The following is a 19,771-nucleotide window of genomic DNA, read 5'->3' as shown; positions in this document are numbered from 1 at the left end:
CTGAAAAGCGTTTTTTTTCCTAATGCCAGCAGATTTTATTAATTTTTTGCAATGGGAAAGCCACGCATTTGCACTATGCTACAAATGCTAGCAGTGAGACAAGGCGCTTAGCGTTTATTCTGCACTGAACGCTGCATGTTTGGTGTCTTTTTATGGTCGTCGAGAGCTGAAGAATGTAACTGTGGCTGTTATATATGAATGTTCAACTATTCTTTCCTTTTTTTCATATAGAGTCTGAGAGTTTGAACAGGTTTTGGCAGGATGTTCAGGGTGACAGCAATGCTCACCTGATATCGTAAACAAGCCAAGTTAGCTCTCCGAGCTAATGTGTGCTAACTACGGATCAGAAATGTGCACCATTTTTTGCCGACAATAGATATAAAACAAAAGCCAGAGACTGTTTTGTATTTCAATTGCTGTGAGCTGTGAATTCACCACTTCTGAGCTGAAGACAGAAGATGACGTTATCATGGTGCGTGACCAAGCAAAGCCTCTCCTCCTTCGGGAAGCTGCCTCCATCTCACTCCAACTCAAACTGGGTCTGGGTCTGCAGCTGCCTGCCCCGGAGAGCAGTGTGAAAGGGAGTGACGCTCACTACACTGACAAAAAACAAAAAGATGACTGCTTAACTTCAAGAATCTCAGTTGATTGAGAGGTCTCCGACAGATGATTCAAATCTTTGATTTTCACGGGGCAGCCCCTAGAAAAATGTTTAACTTTGGGTAAAACGCTGTGCTCTTTGCTATCACTTTTTACCCAGCCCTCCAATCACAGTGGAGGAGGAGCAGGACACATAGCCTACCACGAAGACCAACTGTCACATCTTACGTGTACAAGTGCTGAACGACGACAACAATGGAGAAGAAATATGTATATGTGCTGTAATCCTTATACTGTAATACTGTAATTTCCTTGACCACAAAATTTCTTGACTTCTAGACTAGTACTTTGCTTTCAAGGTGGATCATCAGGGATTAAAAATAAATCTTTAATTTAATTTAAATGTTTTTGATAAAGGAGCGTACATTTAAGTCAGAGTCCTGCATGGGTCTGATTTGCAAGACCCGCTCCAGAACCGCAACCGCAAAGTGCAATACCTGCACCCTCCCCGTCACCTGCATGTATGACCACTTAGTTCTTCAACCAGACATTTTCACTAAGACTGATATCTTCTGCTACATTTCTGGTGACATGAGATGCTTAACATAAACATACTTGAATGTGCAGTTTAGTTTAGTTTGCTAGTGGTCAGTCTGACTCCTTCAAAGAGTTTTTGGGAAGGACAAGAGCAAAATGAGAAACGTTTCGTGTTTAAAACAGAGCAGCAAGATAATTTAAAGGCTGAATAACAATTACGTTAAGTGAGATCAGAACAAGCCTTTCTCCAGACACTAAATCATATCTAACAACAATGGCCTTCTCAGATTGCAGTCAGAGGAAATCTTATTAAATGAGTTTCACTCTAATCGCTTTAGACAGCCCTAATATCTAAACACTGGACACCTGGTATGTTATTACGTCCTATCACCATATAAATTTCATTAGGATATACGACACTCTGCTTGTGGATTACAAATGAATTAAATCCTGTGTGTTTTTTTAAAAATTCATTTTGGCCCTAAAGTGTCCTCCACACCTCCTGTCCCTCCTCCTGTAACAGGAGGCAAAGAGGAAAAACAAACAGGAGTGATTTTTATTTTTTTTTTAATATTGCCCATTTGGAGTTTTCTTACGACCTGCTCGTGTTTGTGCTTTTGCAGATGGTACGTGCCTCTGTTCAGCCTCATCTTCCTAATGATCTGCTGCTATGCCAGGATCATCTGCGTGGCCAATGCGAGGGTGAGTGCTCAACATGCATGCAGTCAGCAGCAGCGGCGCAAGACACTGGCAATTTAGCTGAATCCAAGTGCATTGTGACCTTTTAGAAAAGTGACATTAGTGAAAGCTGACATCTCTGAGAACTCAGGAAGGATTGCTGTTTGTGTGTTCTCATATTTCTCTAGGAAAAATGTAAAAATTCTCACAAAATAGAGTCAAGAAAAATCCCCCGAAAGATTTATATGTGTGTGATATATTATTTTAGGGTTAGGAACTGGTCCAGTTTGTGTTTTCAGTCATTTATTTTGTCATACATATAGTACAGTTGGTATGAAGGCAGAAACAATGCTGCAAACCATCAAAATTACCAGGATAAATCTGGTTTGGGCCAAAGAACACAATCGTTCTGACAATCAGACAGTCTGTAAAGATGCCAAAACTTCAGCTATGTTGTTGATGTGAAGGTAAAACTGATAAGCACACAAGTAGGTCAAAGTTGAACGAGTAAGTCAGGTTTGTGTTGCTAACCCGGGGGCTTGTTTAGAACCTGTTCACAGGTTTCAAGTTCTTTATTGTCATCTGCACAACAATTGCAGAGAAGCAGTCGTTGGCAATAAAAATCTTGCGACTGAACCTTGTTAACTGCTTTTTATTAAACTAGGTTACCAGATCTCAGCAGTCGAATGTTATTGTAGGACCAAAAGTAAAAAAACCCCAACAAGATCCAATTTAAAAATAAGCCTGAATTATTCTTTAAATCTACTGATCATTCAAATCCCATAACTTTTTTTGTCTTTAGAAATGCTTTATGTTTCAGGGGTCTGTTGTCATGCTACTGAAAAGAGCTAAATTTGGAGCTATTTTTAAACATATCGGCTTTGATTAATTTGTAAAGAACAAATATCCACCACTCACCTGTTCAACCTGCTTGGATTCCTGTCTTTTCTCTGTTTTATATGACTGTATACTGCTAACCTTGAGATTTTGTAACTGTTGGTTGGGCAAAAAAATGCTATTTAAATATATTATAATGGCCTCTCAGTGCTTTTCACAATTTTTCAACATTTCAGAGATAATATTTTAAAGCTACTAATTATTCAGATCACATAACTTTGTGACTAGAAAGTATGTTTGAATGTTTTTGGTGCTATTTTATAATACAGGGAGGCACTGAAGTCAGAAACTCCAAATTCAAAATCTACACATAGAAGCATTCATTTTTATGCATCCATGCCGTCAACAGTCGTGGCATTCAGAGGCATTATGTTTTTGAGTTGAGTGTCCATCAGTCTATTGTCAGTCTGTCCGTTCATTCCATCTTTAGGGACACAATTTCTCAGGAACGCCGGGTGGGAATTGCTCCAAATTTTGGCACAAACATCCACTTCAAAGGTCACTGTGACCTCACAAACCATGTTTTTTGGCCGAGAATTCATACACTAATTTTGACAAATTTCACACATCTTGAAACTGCGGTGACGGTATAGATGTTCTGTGCTGCCTGGTTGAAGATGTGTGTGAAGCGTCCACGTTTTGGCAAAAACATACACTCAATACCTTTTATGAAATTCCTTCAAAGTCTTCATCACTTATATTGTTTGAGCCTGGGTAGACATGGATGTAAATTGCAACTCGACTGATTGGCAGAGGTATAGAAAGTGAGGCGGTAATTCCAATTTTATTAAGCAAAAACGTCCACCATTCTCTTGTCTCAGCTACTCAGATGTGAAGATGTCCAATGTTTCTCTGTTTTATATGATTTCAAATTGATCACTTTGGGTTTCTGGGCTATCAGTCAAGTAAAACACGCTATTTTAAGACATCATGGCCTTTTAGTAAAATTTCTACAAGCTTTAATAAACCTGAATAAATCTTTAAAGCTGCTAAATATTCAGGTCACATAACTATTTGTGTGAAGACAGCACAGATTTTTCTTATTACAGAGAGACATCAAAGTCAGAGATGCAAAGTCTATCTCTATACATAGTGGCTTTAATTAATAATTACACCATGCACTTGTTCCAGCTTCTTTTCTCTGTTTTAAGTGACTGTAAATTGATCACCTCAAGTTTTTGTGGATCGTTGGTTGGACAAACAAGTTATCTGAGAATGTCACCAGGGGATTCCTGTACTTGTGTGATGAGCGTACTCCACTCTTAACAGTCAATTTGTTTAGGTGATCAGTCGATTAATTGGTTTACCACTTAGTTGATCTCCTCCCCATGTCAGCTCTGTGTGATTTTCCATTGTAAGGGTGCAGTCGGAGCCCAGAGGCAGCATTCCACGCAGTTCGCATAGCTTTCATTCCCCTGATCTGACGACACAGTGTGGCTGCACTGCCAGTGGAAAGGTGGTGGCAGACATGTGTCACAGCAAAATGTTTGTGGGTTTCTGATGTTATTCATCAAATACAAAAACACGGTGAGAGGGAATCAGGTTAAAACCACATCAGACTCATAATAAATTGTCATCGTTAATGGCGGCATTCTTTGTTTGGGTGGCAGAGTGAGCAATGGGATTCTGAGACAGATTTTAAAGATAGCTGGGCTGCAGACAGGCGGCTTCGGAGACAGACAGCAGGTAGCTGAAGGGAAGGGAAAAGAGACTACAGCGCTCTTTATCATGACTGTGATAAAGAGAATGAATTGAATGTAGCTGGTTTGCATCCAGCATCTCATAACTCATTCAGCTCACAGTATTCAGCTGTCTCTCCCGCAACCTCCTGTCTCTCTCTGTATCTCTGTTTTCCACCTTTCTTGTTTTTCCTCTTTTCCTTCCACCTCCGTCTGTCTCTCTTTCTGTCTCTCTCTCCCCCCCCTGTTCGTTTTCCCTTTCCGCCTCTATGTCTCTCTCCCCCTTCACTCTGCCGTTTTGCTTTCTCTATCATATTTATGAAGAGCTCAAGCCTTATCTCTTTTCAGCTGCAGGCTGTCTCACTTGAAAGAATTTCAAAAGCTTTGAAAGCAGGGTAGGTGGCGACGCATCGGGGAAAGGGATAAAGACGAGGAGGCTGAGTGAAGAGAGGTGGGATGTTAGCCGGACGGGGAAGTTTTTCCGCTTTCCAGAGACAGACGGGGGAGAGAGAGGGAGGATCGTGGGTGAAAGCGACTCCATAGCTCATTAAGTTTACCAAGTCCAAGTCGTTTACAACAGGATTATTTAGAAAAACACGGACACAGTCTGAGTGACTGTGTGAGCTCATACTAACTGGAGGGATTTGAAAGCTAATGAGTCATTATCAGGCCAGACAGAAAGGTCTGGGAGTGTGGTGGTGTGTTTGTTTTATGGATGTGATTTGTACATGCCCACTCCTTCCCTCTTAAGCCTCACGCCTCAACACTTAACTGGCTGAATTGTTCGACTTTCCGTGGCGCGGCTTAAAGAGACTTGCAACAAAAGCAGCACACCGGAGACCTGGCTGAAGCCTAATGATATTCCACTTATTATCAGTATTTGCTGATTTTGATGGATGGTGGTGCTCTGGAACAAGTTCAGTCTAATGACCAAATGGCTGTTGTTTTTTTTCCGTTCTTGCACTCCACAAACACACCATGGCCACACATAGATTTACAATGACAATCACGTCAGCGCCGAGAAACCATGGCAACATTGAGTTAATAAATTGCAGAACAGAGGAGCTGTTAGTGCGCATCGCTCACGCAGCCTCTTTGTGCGTGTGTGCGAGGCTCACACTGGGCCTCCAGAGATTTGTCTGTGATGTCTTGGGTTACATAAACCTTCTGGTTTCCTACGGCCCCCCGCCCCCTGTCCCACCATTACAAATCCCAGTCTTGCGCATGGGAGTGTGTGTGCATGTGAATGTGTGTGCGTGTGTGTTTTCCTGCGCGTGTCTGTTGACATTTTCCCTGCATTCCCCCGAGAGAGGAGACAGAGGAAGAGCGAAAAGTATTCCCACATTCTCTCTGGAGATCTCAGATCTGCCATGTTTGCTCCACTTTTTCCTTTTTCTTTTAACACTTCTTCAAAAAAAACGTCTCCCCTTTCTCTACACCCATTGCCTTTTCTTCTTCTTCTTCTTCCTCGTGTCATATTGTGTGCGTTGAAGCTGATCAGTTCCCTCTTTTTTGTGAAATGCTGGGAGCTGTCTAAGTGCTCCCCTCTGCCTCTAGGCTCAGCACTCTGCTGTGAATTAGGCAATTTTGCAGGGATGGATAAGAATTTTGCGTTGGTGTGATAGCCAATGTGACATTTGTTCCAGCTTGTCACTGCAGGAACTCGCCTCTAAACCTAAGGCCACTCCTCTCTAGGAAAAAACATTTAAATGAACACACCACTATTCTGCTGTTTTTTTGTTGTTGTTGTTGTTGCTGTTGGCCAAAGTAACTGCCCTGACCTTTCCATTTTGTGTCTTTTCTGCACAGATGCAGTCATGGTTGGGAACCTTCAACCCAGAGAGGGAGAGACGAAAGGTAACGGCCTGTCTGACCATCACATTTCTCAACACACACTCACACATATTGTATACACGCTTGCACACGGAGCGTGAGGATTAGAGTGTGTGCAGGATTAGCTTTTGTGGTCATGCTGGGTAGGTGTCAAACAGCAGGGAGCAATTTGACCTCGTGACTCCTACACTTATCACTATGTGTGTGCCTGTGTGTGTGTATATTTAAATGTGGGTGCACACTTATACATGTTGAGCCTCTCCATTCTGCTCCTGACCTTACTGAAACAGAAGGGGAAAAGCTTAAATATATGAATACCTCAAGAAGTCAGATTGAGAAACAGAGCAAGAAAATTAATTGTAATTAATTCATATTACTTTTGTAAATGATGATGCATTTTTCCTCTTAGCTTAAAGGGGTTCTCCACTGATATTACTTGTGTCGGGTTATGCTCATAAAGAACTAGCTCATAAAACGTGTTGCTGGACCACGACAGATATCAAAAGTGTTTTTACCTGAGCCCGACAACTACACTGGAAGGCGGTTTCAAAAGCAGGCTGTCAAAGAGAGGAAGGAGACATGATATCATTTAAAAATGCTGCACATTTTCAGACAGTCTCTCCTGGAACGCATTCACAGTGTTGCACTTGGTTGTTCACATGAAAAGTGACAGAAAGAGTTGTGTAAGGATGAAAAAACAGAGCTTGAAAGTAAAGTCCAAACCCTGGCTCCTTTCTCAACTCCACACAGCTGGCTAATCGTGGCATGAATGTTTTAGGCTGCATTCACACCAAATCCAGTGTTGAGGCGAAAACGGCACTCCCATTCATTTTAATGTGTTTAGTGTGTCTAGGTTACAGTGGTGGGGCCCAGGGGGAGCTGCTATGTCCTCTTTATGCTGCTTTTGCATTTTTACACAGAACCAAATGATGGTAGCATCCTGCCGCTCCAGTGTGTAACTTGAGGAAGCAAAAGAGGGCTGGGGGAGTGACATGTAACCCAACAGCATCAGCCTCTAGTGTGACATAACAGATGCATCAGCAGCACTTTATAAACATTAACAAAGGCTTTAAAATGACAATAACAATCATTTACCGTCCTTGTTATTTAGCGACTGATCTCCACCTCTGCTCAGAGGGTATGGAGCTCCCGAACCTCATTGTTTTCCCAATTTGCGGGCATTTTCGGCTGCTGCTCCTCTGTTAGTTAGCTGCTAACTGCTATTAGCTAATTTTAGAATCTCCAGGCTGTGGGTGGCTAAAATGTCACACCCGTATCACCCATGATCTCATCCTGCCGACTGTCCCTCTTATACAGATATCATTTCGGCGATGTAACTACCTCCGCTGCCGGCTTAAAGGCGAGTAAAAGGGGCTACAGTCTCTTTCTGTCATTAAATATTAAGTGAGTAATAGAAAAAACAAAGTATGTATCAGAATCTCTTGTTTACTGTCCTACAAAGGAGAGCACTCCCTTTATTTGTGTGTACATACATGTTTTGTGGCAGAAGAGATTCGACAGCAATGATAATCAACAAAAATTCTCCAGATTTTTAAAGCCAACATAAACAAAGACAGATAAGCAGTCGCCAAGATTGGGAGATTGGCTTTCTAGAGTTGGTCTCCACCCTTCACTCCCCCACATATAGGTCATTTAAGTGACACACCTTCGCACAACCTTGCTGCTAATCGCTGCAACGCCTGATTTGGTGTGAATGCAACCTTGTGCTCGAACAGAACCTGTTCATAAGATGTGTTGTCTGACCATGATGGAATATCAGCAGTGTTTATACTTGAGCTGAAGCCATCAAAGAGAGGATGGAGACATGATATCGTTGAAAAATGGGATTCATTTTCAGACATTCTATCCTGGAAGGCATTCACAGTGTTGTACGTGGTTGTGCACACGAAAAAGGACAGCGTGAATGTTAGATTGTCGGAGAGTTGCAGAAATGGTTGGACACAGCTCCCCCCTCTTAATCTGACAGGAGATAGGCGATGTGACCATCTGACAAGCTCTTCTGATGGAGTATATTGGCAGTTTAAAGGTTAAAGGTTATTTTAGGCCACATCCACACTAATACATTTTAATTTTGAAAGAGCGTTTTATCAATATTGAACAACCCCACTGACTGTGAGCACGCTGATTGGCACACTAAAGGCCCGAACATACTCGGGCGGAACGTATGCGGAACGGACTACGCAAGGAATGTCCGTAGTCATTCGGGCTTCCGTAGTCGAGCGCACTTCCGCGTTGTAGTTTCCTGTAAAAATGTCCGTGAAAAATCCCCGCGATGTGACAAATACATGCTGAGCAGTCACTGGTGCGCGGAGCGGAGTCCGCGCGGTCGTAAAATCTGAGCTTTGCGTGCACAGGGCTTGCGGACGTCCGCTTTGAGTCCGCGCGGACCTCCGTGGAGTCTGTTCCGCGTACGTTCCGCCCGAGTATGTTCGGGCCTTTAGCTGTCAATCATGACATCAAACCCCCTTTTTAAAGCAGCAAATAACTAATTAAAACCAAACTTATAAGAAAAATGAACACTTGAGCATGCATCAGTGTGAGAAGAACTACTTTACATGGCAGGAACCATCTTTGGGAAAAATTAATTTGATGAGTACTTTGAGGTTTTAGTTTAACCCATGTCCTGTATGCTAACTTTGAGGGGCTGGTACTGAGGCCAGCCACCATTGGGCGATGGAGATGTTTTAGCTTCACTTTTAGGGAGCTTTCATGGCGTCCACCTTTTATATACAGTCTATGGTCCATATAACATGGCTGAAAATGCATTTCACATTACCATTCACGAACACTGGGAATGCGAAACGGCGAAAAGTAAAACCAGCAATTTCTTTGCTTGGACCAACGATGAGGTGGAACTGCTACTCAAAGTAACACATGATTATAAGGTGGTCAAGGAGGCGGAAAACAGAAAACAAAGCAAAGCAAATATGGTGACATATTAGATTATCCATCATTTAGTATTATCCATTGCTGGAGGATGCCATGTCAATGGGAAAGGTGTACCCACACAAGAAGGTTAAATTCTCAAAAGGTATGTAAGTTAGGCCTAGCTTTAATGTCTTGGCTTGACACATTGTGACTGATAAGACCCAATTGGGAAGCAAACATTTCTATGTCTACGTCTACGTTTCCGCTCGTCCAGACTAAAATGCAACCCCAGAATTTTTAGAATCAAGACAGGGTCAACAGCTTTTCAAATGTCTACGATTTTGGGTTCCAATGATTAAATAATGTGGACACTTGGTATAAATGTAGCAATAGTTACGCATTTTAAAGTAAAAGTGTATTGGATGGAGCCTCAGTCATGGGGGGTAATGCTCAGCCTGTCGAAACAGGGCAAGAGGGTTCTAACAAAACAATGTTATTGGTTGCATTGTGGGAAATGTAGAATGGCTTTTCAGTGCTTCACTAAAAAATGTTTTGGCCTTTCCTGTTTTGATTTAAATATTCTTTTGAAACGTGTCTCTTGTGAGTCCCATAACTTTATGGAAGTGCACCACTGAATTGCTGGAGTGCCCCTTTAAATTAAATAATGGATTGCTGGTAAAATGCTCGCACTGGAAAATGTTTCTTCTCTCGGACTATATCATTTCATCTGGCCTGCCGGCTACAGACGCTGCATCTTGTTGAAGTGTCCTCCAACAAGACACTAAACCCCTCAGCTGCCCACACATCATGCATAACTATGGAGACGCCGAGTCATTAAAATGTAAAGCCTTAAAATCCTCCACAGAGGTGGTCAGTGTCACAGCGCTACTCATGAAAAGTTAAAAGCAGCAGTCACTCGTTGTCTTGCTTTTCCTTACCTCACCCCTCCTTCCACTGTCTCTCTGCTGTTGTCACACCTCCACCCCGCAGGGTAAGGTGTGTGTGTGTGTGTGTGTGTGTGTGTGTGTGTGTGTGTGTGTGTGTGTGTGTGTGTGTGAGACAGGATNCACACTGAACTGGCGTAACCCTCACAAGTGACGTGTGTGTGTGCATGAATGTGTGGCAGCAACTTACACACACGCTGTTGATGTGGGCTAATTGCTATGTGTAGCGCAGAGTGTAAATAAGTTAGCAGTGGTTTTTATCACACTCTCCGTTTCCTCGTATTTCTCTTTCCCAGTCACTCTCCTCATTTCCATCTGTTTTTCTCTCTTTGCTCGTGCTCTCTTTTTCCCCCTCTCTTTCGTTTTCTCTCTTTCACTCACTCCCTCCCTCCGTCTCTCTCACTCTTGTACTCATACCCAGCATGAATAAAGCAGCAAGCCAGGTTCATGGACATGAATATTTATGAGAGTTTATGCACGCGCTGCGATGCTTTAAAACAACAACAACAGCCTCCCCGATTGTGCTTGCCAAGCCAGCGAGCTCTGGCTCATATGTGTGTGTGTATGTGTGTGCGTGTGTGTGTGTGTGTGTGTGTGTGTGTGTGTGTGTGTGTGTGTGTGTAGCAGCAGGTGTAAACTAGAGAAAGCGAATCCTGCTGGGTGTCTGAAGACCGCTGGCTCTGGTTATTTGCATTCACTTCGCCACATCTCCCTCCTTCTGCGCCTCACATGTTCTCTGTAACTGTGTCACACACACACATGATCGCTTCTCATGTTTTGTGTTCACGCCTGTAGTTTCCTGCGTTCGCCATTCTTGATCTTTTTCCTCTCCCTCTCTGTCTGACTCAGCCTGGCACCATCCCCCTGCCTCGCTATCAGTGCGTGTGTGTGTGTGCGTGCGTGTGTGTGTATCTGGCTGGAGTGATGACGTACATAACTAGCGTTGGCAGTTATCAGGGCCGTCAGTCACATGGTTGTGACACATCTCTGTGTGTCCCGAGCAATTTGTTTGTGGTCATGCATGAGTACACACACACAAACGAGCGCCACAAGGTCTTGCAGCAGCACAGGTCAGCAGGAGGATATTCAGAAGAGGGTGTTTAAGTCAGGCCGTGCACACTCTCACACACACACAGACACACACACACACACACACACACACACACACACACACACACACACACACCTTTAAACACATTTGCACAACTGCACACACAGCAGCTCAGTCCCGTCGGGTAGCAACAAAGCTGGCTGAGCAAACAGCGAGCTGCTTGTTCGTTATCTTCCCCGGGTGTTTGTTTACTGATCCACACAAGCTTTGCCTTGAGTCACAATGCAATGTGTCTACTCGTGTGTCTGAATATGTGTGTGTGCCCGCATTCACAACCTTGTTTTTTTTGGTGAGTGTTACTTCTGTATCCTTATTGAAGTGGCAAATTTTACTTTTCACATGTCGCCAACATCCTGAAGAACATCCTAACTATGACTAAGCTGCAAGGACAGTTGGGTTTGTCTCTCAAGGGCTCTCGAGGGCTCTCAAGTGCGACACGTGGCTTTGACAAAACACATACACCTCCTTTTGTAGGGATCGACTCCCCGGCTGCCGTAAAGAGTGTTGCTTTGAGCCCTCTGCATTACTCCTGGTTTCTTGACAGGATGCTTTTGGGTTTCAGCTGTCCCTGAAAATCTTTGTTTCTGCGTTCAAGAAAAACAAATTAGCAGCCAAAGTATTTGAAGAAAGAATTAAAGAAAATAATTAAAATATGGCACTCTAGTCGTCAGAACAGTCTCACCAAAAGTGCCATTTTCTAGCCGTTCTGGAGCTTTCAATTGTATCTCCCTGAGTTTGCTTAGCTGTCATGATATTGTAGATGTTTAGATATCCATTTTTCTTTTTCTTCAGACACTTCTCATCCAAGAGGGCTTAAAGGAGCAGTGTGTAGGATTTAGTGGCATCTAGCGGTAAGGATTGCAGATTGCAACCAGCTGAAACTTCTCCCATGGGCCGAGGGTTAACTCGTGGTTGGGATTCCCTTTGTGCTCATTGTTCAGGTTTTTTTTTTACTGGGAGCCAAGTTATCCGCAGAGGTCCGTTCCTCTCTAACACAAACGGACCAGGTGATTAAAATCAGTAAAAACACTAAACAAGTCAATTTTAAGTTACAAATCAGTAGCCCTTTTTATACAGTGATCATGCTATAGCGCCACTGCAGAGTCCCTTCTTTATGCTGCCTTTGCATTTTTACACAGAACCAAGCAAGGGCGGCATCATGCTGCCCCAGTGTGTGATCTTAGACATCATGCCAGCATCACAGAAGCAAAGGACGTGTGATGGGCCTGACATGTAACACATCAGCGTCGGCCTCTAGACGGATCCGCAGCATTTCTTCAAACAATATAAGTGGTATTAACATGACAATAGCAACCAGTTATTGTCCCTGGTAAATAGCGGCTGAGCTCTTCCTCTGCTCTGAGTGTAAGGAGCTCCCAGACCTCAGTGTTTTCCCAATTTGTGGACATTTTTGGCTGCTTTTCTTCTTTGAGTTAGCTGCTAACTACTATTAACTTCTTAAAGCACCCAATGGTGGGTCACACCCGTCCCCATCATGATCCTGTCCTGCCGGCTGCCCCTTTTACACAGACATCAATTTACCTCGGTTACAACCTCCACTGCAGGCTTCAAAGTGTGTCAACTCTGACCCCCCCATTCCGAGATCGTACCATTTATAGAGAGCCCGAGGCAAAATATTGGCCCGAAATTCCTGCCTTGAACCGGCAGTGTAAAAGGGGCAAATGTTTCTCTGATGCTGTTTTGCTTGTTGCAGACAGGCCGCTAGCTCAGCAACTGCTAATGCCTGCTCACCTTTTTTCTATGGTAACCGCAGATCCAGACGTTAGGGAGGTTTTTAACAGAGAGCTGAAATATCCACAGATATCTCTTCCTCTCTAATCTTCCTCTCTGGGATTTAAACCGGTAAAAACACTGAATAAAGCAGTTTCACTTTTAAAAAAATCACGCTATTCAGCTCATTACGGAGGGAACTCTCTACAGTGGTCGATGCGAAAATGTGAATGGCCCTGTCTAGAACCAGTGTATGGTTTGCATGTTCTGGGCTACTGTAGAAACATGGTGGTGCAACATGGCAGACGCCGTGGAAGAGGACCTGCTCCCTATCTAGATATAAATGGCTCATCCTAAGGTAACAACTACGTGATGATTCTTACTTTCAGGTGATTATACACTAAAGAAAACCAACTTATTGTATTCCATTTCTGCCAGCATATCCTCCTAAATCCTGCACACTGGACCTTTTAAATGTTGAGACTGAAAGTTGCAGCAGTAAAACAAACATAGCCTCACAGTATAAATTACAAATACACTCTCATCATGAAGAAAAAAACCCTGTGATGGGTATTTGTCTTAATACTGCAGCAAAAACATGCATGAAAAACATTTCTTATTGAAATTTTAAACAAGTTTTAGTCCTTGATTTTCACTCTGAAAAGACCTTTTTGAAAAGTCCTTGAATTTGATGTTCAAGTGCATTTGGGAAAACCTGATGCTGTTATTTTTAGCGCAGGGTTTTTTTTTTCTCTCTTTCCTCTCCGCAAGCGAGGGTGAGTGCAGTGGGTGGTGAAGGGGACGGGTTGCTCCCTGATAACCGTCTGTAATCTAGCGTGCGTCATTAACGTCGGGACCGCTGCGCCCGCCGCACATAATTACGGTTTCATTCCCCTCTGCTTCCCGAGCAGCGCAGGGGCCTCTGACACGGGAGGACTGTGATTAAAAACACCAGGCTCTTTAGCCGGGCTCTTCCTCCTCCTCCTCCTCCTCCTATTCCACATCCTGTCTCTTGCGCATTGAAATTCCTCAAATGCCTGCCTCTACACCTCACCTAAATTTTATCTGAGATTACTGGCTCCGTGTATTCTTTCAAACCCAATTTCTGGAACCTTTTCCCCCCCCTGAGAAATAGACCCACAATGCCTCATACACCCGCAAATCTCCTTTTCCACTTAGCATCCGTCAGGCTCCTGGCTTGCCCTTTTCCTTTCTCCTAATGACACATTCATCCCATGCACACACGCACACACACACACTTCAGATGACAACAGGCAGAGCTCGACATGGCCGGTGATGTCAGAGCTTCCCATCACGATAGACATTAATAGGGCTAAGCTTAATGTTTGCCTTTGGGTTTATGCTGTTACAGACCGGTCTTCCCCTCAGTTGATCACATACAGCCAGCATACGTTACACGGTGGAAACTTGGCTCTTATATCCAATGCCCCCTCCTCCCCTCCGCTCGCACACACACACATAAGATAAAATACCACCGGGGGGCTCTCGTGATTTTCATTTGAATTGTTTAAAATGCCTGCGTTAGAGCTTGCACGCCTCGGGGTCTTTCTGGTGAGTAATTAATTTCCAGCATGTGGGGGTAGAGACCAGAGCTTGTGGGCCTGCCTCCTGGCTCCGACTGTGTGTGTGTGTGAGTGTGAGAGAAAAAGAGAAAGAGAGGGAGGCTTTGCGCTGCTACTGCGTCCTAGCCTAAGGGGGGGTGGTGGTGGTTGAGAGGGAGGACGAGGAGGAGGAGGAGGAGGAGGAGGAGGGGAGGAAAAACAGCACAGCGCAGAAAATCGATCCAGGGGCCGCGCTTCTCAGCCTCTTCCGGGCGCAAGAGTCCTCCTCTCCGGGGAATTAGATAACGGCTTGTAAAAGCTCTCCACCGCCAGGCTCTCCCCCTCCTCGACTTTTAGCTGCTGCTGCCGCATCTCTCTGTCTTGCTGCCTTGCTTGTCTGCTTGTCCACGAGATATTGAATTCATCCCCCGTTCACATTAGGGCAAAAAAGAAGTATTGGCTCTCCCGTTTAATTGGAATCCCCGTTTCTTCTCATAACTGTGTGTGGATATTGCGTATTATCAGCAGGTTAATATTTTATTAGGGTTTAATTGGCCTTTGTTGTTTGCCTCGGTGCACTGATCTTGCAGTTACAACACGGACTTTGTGTGTGTGTGTGTGTGTGTGTGTGTGTGTGTGTGTGTTTGAGAGTGTTAATGTGAGCAATTCAGTTTCTCTACATGGGTCAGTAGTCTCTTTTTTCCTCCCCTCTCCCCCTCCAGGTTTCCTTGGCTGAGGAGATCAAGCCGTTGAAGTGGTACCCCTCCGTTTACCTCCTGGTGTCCATCTTCCCCCTCATCAACAGGTAACACACACACACTTACACGGCACATAAACTCTGCGCTCTGTTGTTTTATTTGCATGTTCACTCTGCTATCTTATCTCTTCTCAGCCCGTCACCCTCTCCCTCCCTCCCCCTCCTCGCCACTCTGCCTTTCCCGTCCTCATCTCTTGCTCTCTCTTATCTGAACTCCGAGAAAGCCTCGCGCTCTCTGTAGCAGCACGAGCACTAAAGGAGATTGTGTGTGTGTGTGTGTGTGTGTGTGTGTGTGTGTTGGAGGCATTGAGCATTTTATTGGCTTTTTTAAAACCAGGGCTTCGTTGGGCTGAGGGTTGGTGGAAGGAGGCGGGTGGTCCAGTAAATGATAACCCCAGTGCTGTTATTACTCCTTCACTCCCTTCCTCACCGTCCGTCTCCCTCTTTCTTTCTTTCATTTGCTACTGCTCCCTTCCTTCCCTTCCCTCCCTCCCACCCTCCCCGGTGTGATTGACAGGTCAGGGTTACTAAGTGATTAGCTGCAGCGGCTCTGCTTGTCGCCACGGCGATGTAGGCGGAGACACAGGTCAATTACAGGGTCAACATCTCTCAAAGGCTCCGCTTAAACACCGCCCATCCCCCCTTCCCTTCTCTTCCCCTCACCTCGCCCTCTCCTCCTCCTCCTTCACCTCTCCATCCATTCCACTCCCCTCCTCCTCCTCCTCCCTCCTGTGCCCCAACTGTCGGCTGATGAAGATGACAAACTGCACTCTGTGCATACTCCGAACCCCCTTCCCCTCCTTCCTGCCTTCCCTTAATGTCACTTTCTCTTCCTCTCTTCCTCCTTTTACGCTCAGATCGTCTTTGTTATAGCCCCCTTTTATTTCCACACTTCCTTGCTCTGTCTTTCTCCTTCTGTGTTTTTATGTCGCCTCCCCACCACCACCACCTCCTCCTCCACTTTTCCTCTCCTCTGCCACACAAAGCCCTCTCTTTCTCTCTGTCTTCCTCTCCCCTTCTCTTGAGCAAACACGCTCTCGCTCAGCTCCGCTCCGCTCTGCCTTTCTCCAGAGAGCGAACGAGGAGAAAACGGGAATGAATTGCTCTCTCGTCCTCCTCCTCCTCCTCCTCCTCCTCCACCACCACCACCACCACCACCGCCGCCGCTGCCACCTCCCCCGTTCAGCAGCGCTGGCTGTATATATCTCCGGCTCCTATTAATTTGTTAGCCTCCCCTCCCTCCTTCCCCTTCTCACTCACCTCCCTCCCCCCTGGCTCATATCCTCCTCCGCCTCCTCCCCTCTTCCTCCATCTCACCCTCCTTCCTTTCCCTCCCCTCTGCTGAGTGCTGGAGTGTGTAAAGTGTTTGTCACGGTGCCGTGCTGATGTCGCTGTGCTCTGCCGTGCGGAAGCAGCGCACGGCAGACAGCCTCAGTGTGTGTGTTTCTGTGCGTGCCTCTGTGTGTGTGTTGTGTGTGTGTGTAGGCGGGTGGTTGGTTTCGTGTCAAGGCGAATGTGCTGTCGCTGCTTGTTGCTGCGTGTGCGTGTGTGCTTGTTTTGTCCACCCCGACTTGAGTGTGTGCTTTTTTTTTTTTTGTCTAGCGTGCGTCTGTTTGTGAGCATTTTCCCGTGTGTCTGTGTGTGCGTTTTTTATTTTTGTGTGTGTGCATGCCTAGCGTGTGTGTGTGTCTGAGTGGGGGATTATTTCTATCTGAGCTCCAAAGCCTCCTAAACAGGGCTTAGAGAGACGGCCCAGGGCAGCAGCTAAAGCCGTCGGGTAGAGCTCTTTCTCTCCCTCTTTCTCTCCCTCTTTCTCTCCCCCCTTCGCTTGCTAGCTCTACATCCCTCCCTGCTGCTGCTTTCCCTCTCTCCCTCTCTGCCATTTCTCCCTGCCCTGATCCATTGCGTTAATACACAGACACTCCCACACACAAACACACTCTTGTTTTTGGCCCTCATCTGCTACCACACACACAAGCACGCACACACACACACACACACACACACACACACAGACAGTCGCACGCCACACACAATTTTAATCTGTTCCAAATGCACACTGGTAAATGTGTTAATTCGACACCAGCTGTTGCGAATTGAAATGGGAAAGCGTTCCTACTTTTTCCTCGCCCGCGCTCGCACACACATGCACTGACGAGTCATTATACATCACTTTACCGTACACATCTCTCTCTCGCTCATTCTCTTGCCCTCATTTGGCAACACAAAAGTAGCACCAGACACTCACACCTTCGCACTTATCCCTCCTCCTTCTCCTCCTTCTCTCTTTGTCCTTCTTTTCCCTCCCTCTCCACCACTTCAGTCTCTCTCTCGCAGCTCCTCGTGTGTGTGATTGTGTGTGTGTGTGTGTGTGTGTGTGTGTGTGGAAGCACTGCCCGGGCACGACTAGAGTTTTCACAGTCTGCTTCTCACATCGCCTCCCCTGTGTGCTTTATGGTGTGGGTGTGTGTTTGTTTACAAGGCTTGTCTAGATTCCTACTGTGCGCGCTTGTACGCCTGTTTGCATAAATAAGCCCTCTCCTCGGAACCTAGCCGCCGATTTCTGTGGCGCGTCGCGGCTTGATGTGCAAGTGCTCCTCCTGGACAGCCTTCTCGTCTTTCATGAGGACTTTTCGCTCCCCTTAAACAGCCCCTACCTCCCTTTACCCCTTTTGACACCAAGCAGGGAGAAACCAGCATCCCCATTTAGTGTCCCCACCCACCCTCCTCTTTTTAAAGCTTTCTCTTAAACCTCCAAAGCAAGGCACATGGCAGGAGAGCCAGTTGCCTTTGAGCAATCATGGGTTACGTGCCCCGCAGAGCAGTGCCTCAGCATGGACGGATTGGCCCTGTTGGCGGGGCTTGAACCGGTGATGTGTCTATAACCTTGAGTTCACCCTGTCGCTCCAGGAGGCAGCTCGCATCCTCCTAGTTTTCTTGGTTTCCCTCGATGCTGCGTGTGGGTTTTGTGGTGTGTATAGGCCTATACGTGCTTGCAGGGGATTTTTTGTATGGGCTCCCTACAGCGCCTAAGCCCCCCCGCCTTTCTCTGGAGGAGATCTGATTTCCCTGCTCCAGGCGAGCAGCGAGAACAAGACGGTGTGTGTGCGCGCGTCTGTGTGTGCTCCAGTGCGTGCGTCAGTGCGTGTCTCCGCTTTTGTGTGTGTGCGAGCCCGCACGCGCAACCCCGGCCAGGCAGACCTTCCCCATCTCCGTTCTGCGCTTTGAAAAACGAGGGAGGAAATCTCAGAGCAGCAGTTATTATTCATCCCTCAAAGCAAACGGGGAGGAGGCGGAGGAGGAGTAGGAGGGAGGGAGGGAGGGATAGATGGAGGGAGGAAGAAAGAGAGAGCCAAACGGGAGGGATGAAGAGGGGGCTGGGGGGGATACATTAACTCTTATCTCACTGTATTTGGCATTCTGCATCCCAGGATGCGCTCTTTCTCTCTCCCTCTCTTTCTCTCCTGCTTTCTCTTTCCTCTCTACACTCCCTTCCTTCCGTTCCTCGCCTCTACGCCTCTCGGAATATCTCGCATTCAGCGCGCAGGGGTGTGTGTTTGTGCCTCGGCGTGTGTAGGCTGGTGTGTGGTTTTTACTGTATACCCTAATATCTTTTGTGGTGTATTTTGTTTACTTGAACCGGCGAGCTCCTCAGATGCTGAAAGGCAGTATGCAAGGTTCCAACTCTCATCTTTATTTGTCTGCGAGCCTTTTTTATTTATCTATCTCCTCACATTCAATTTACTGTGTTTACTAAAATAAGTTTGCAGCTTGATATAGCTTGCAGGTATTTGATTCAGAGGCAAAACTGTCATCTCTTCTCCTTTTTGTGCAGCTTTGATCTCTGATCTTTGCAGGAGTGATTCTCCAGGTTTCTATGACTTGGCTCCGGGGGGTCACCACCAAAGTCAGGATTAGCTGAATATGAGTATAATTTCATACACTAGCTCGTTAAAGGTGCAGTGTGTAGGATTTAGGGGAAGAAATGGAATATAATATAATGAATATGTTGTCTTTAGTGTATAATCACCTGAAAGTAAAAATCACGTGTGTTCGTTACCTTTGATTGAGCTGTTTATATCTACATAGGGAGCTGGGTCCTTGTCTGCAGAGTCTGCCATGTTGCACCGCCATCTTTCTACAGTAGCCCAGAACAGTCAAAGTAAACACTGATTCTAGAGAGGGGCATTCATGTTTTCACACCAGCTACTGTTGTTAGGAGTCCCTCAGTGATGAGCTGAAAAGTGTCAGAAAAAAAAGATTTTTTAAAAGTCAGACTGCTTTATTCAAAGTTTTTGTCGGTCTAAATCATTTTCATTTCATCAAATCAATTCATTTTAGAGAGGAAGAGACGTCTGCGTAGGGCTGCACGGTATATGCGGTAGACGGTAGAAATGATATAAATTTGGCCCACGGTAGAGATTTGCGCTCTACCGTCCTATCGTCGATGACGTCATCGCACCTGCCTCAGTGTGAAAATGGCTGCGAGCACAGAGACAGCGGAGCAAGAGGAGCTGGTTCACGTCCGTGATTAAGCGTAGCACGTGCAACAT

The 19,771-nt window shown here is 45.6% G+C and overlaps 1 protein-coding gene across 2 annotated transcripts in view; it reads left to right on the top strand.

Annotated features, from left to right (window-relative positions):
• Positions 1-19,771, top strand: part of si:dkey-100n23.5 (cyclic AMP receptor-like protein A) — a 73,757-nt gene that overhangs the window by 30,376 nt on the left and 23,610 nt on the right. For both annotated transcript variants that reach the window (XM_050049138.1, XM_050049139.1), the window contains 3 exons: positions 1,761-1,839; positions 6,201-6,248; positions 15,184-15,266. In XM_050049138.1, the coding sequence (XP_049905095.1) occupies positions 1,761-1,839; positions 6,201-6,248; positions 15,184-15,266 (210 nt within the window). The remainder of the gene's footprint in view (positions 1-1,760; positions 1,840-6,200; positions 6,249-15,183; positions 15,267-19,771) is intronic.

This window comes from Epinephelus moara, chromosome 7, assembly GCF_006386435.1.
Source record: "Epinephelus moara isolate mb chromosome 7, YSFRI_EMoa_1.0, whole genome shotgun sequence".
Lineage (NCBI taxonomy): Eukaryota > Metazoa > Chordata > Actinopteri > Perciformes > Serranidae > Epinephelus > Epinephelus moara.
Note: the sequence above shows the minus strand (reverse complement) of the source record. Positions and strands in the feature narration are given on the sequence as shown.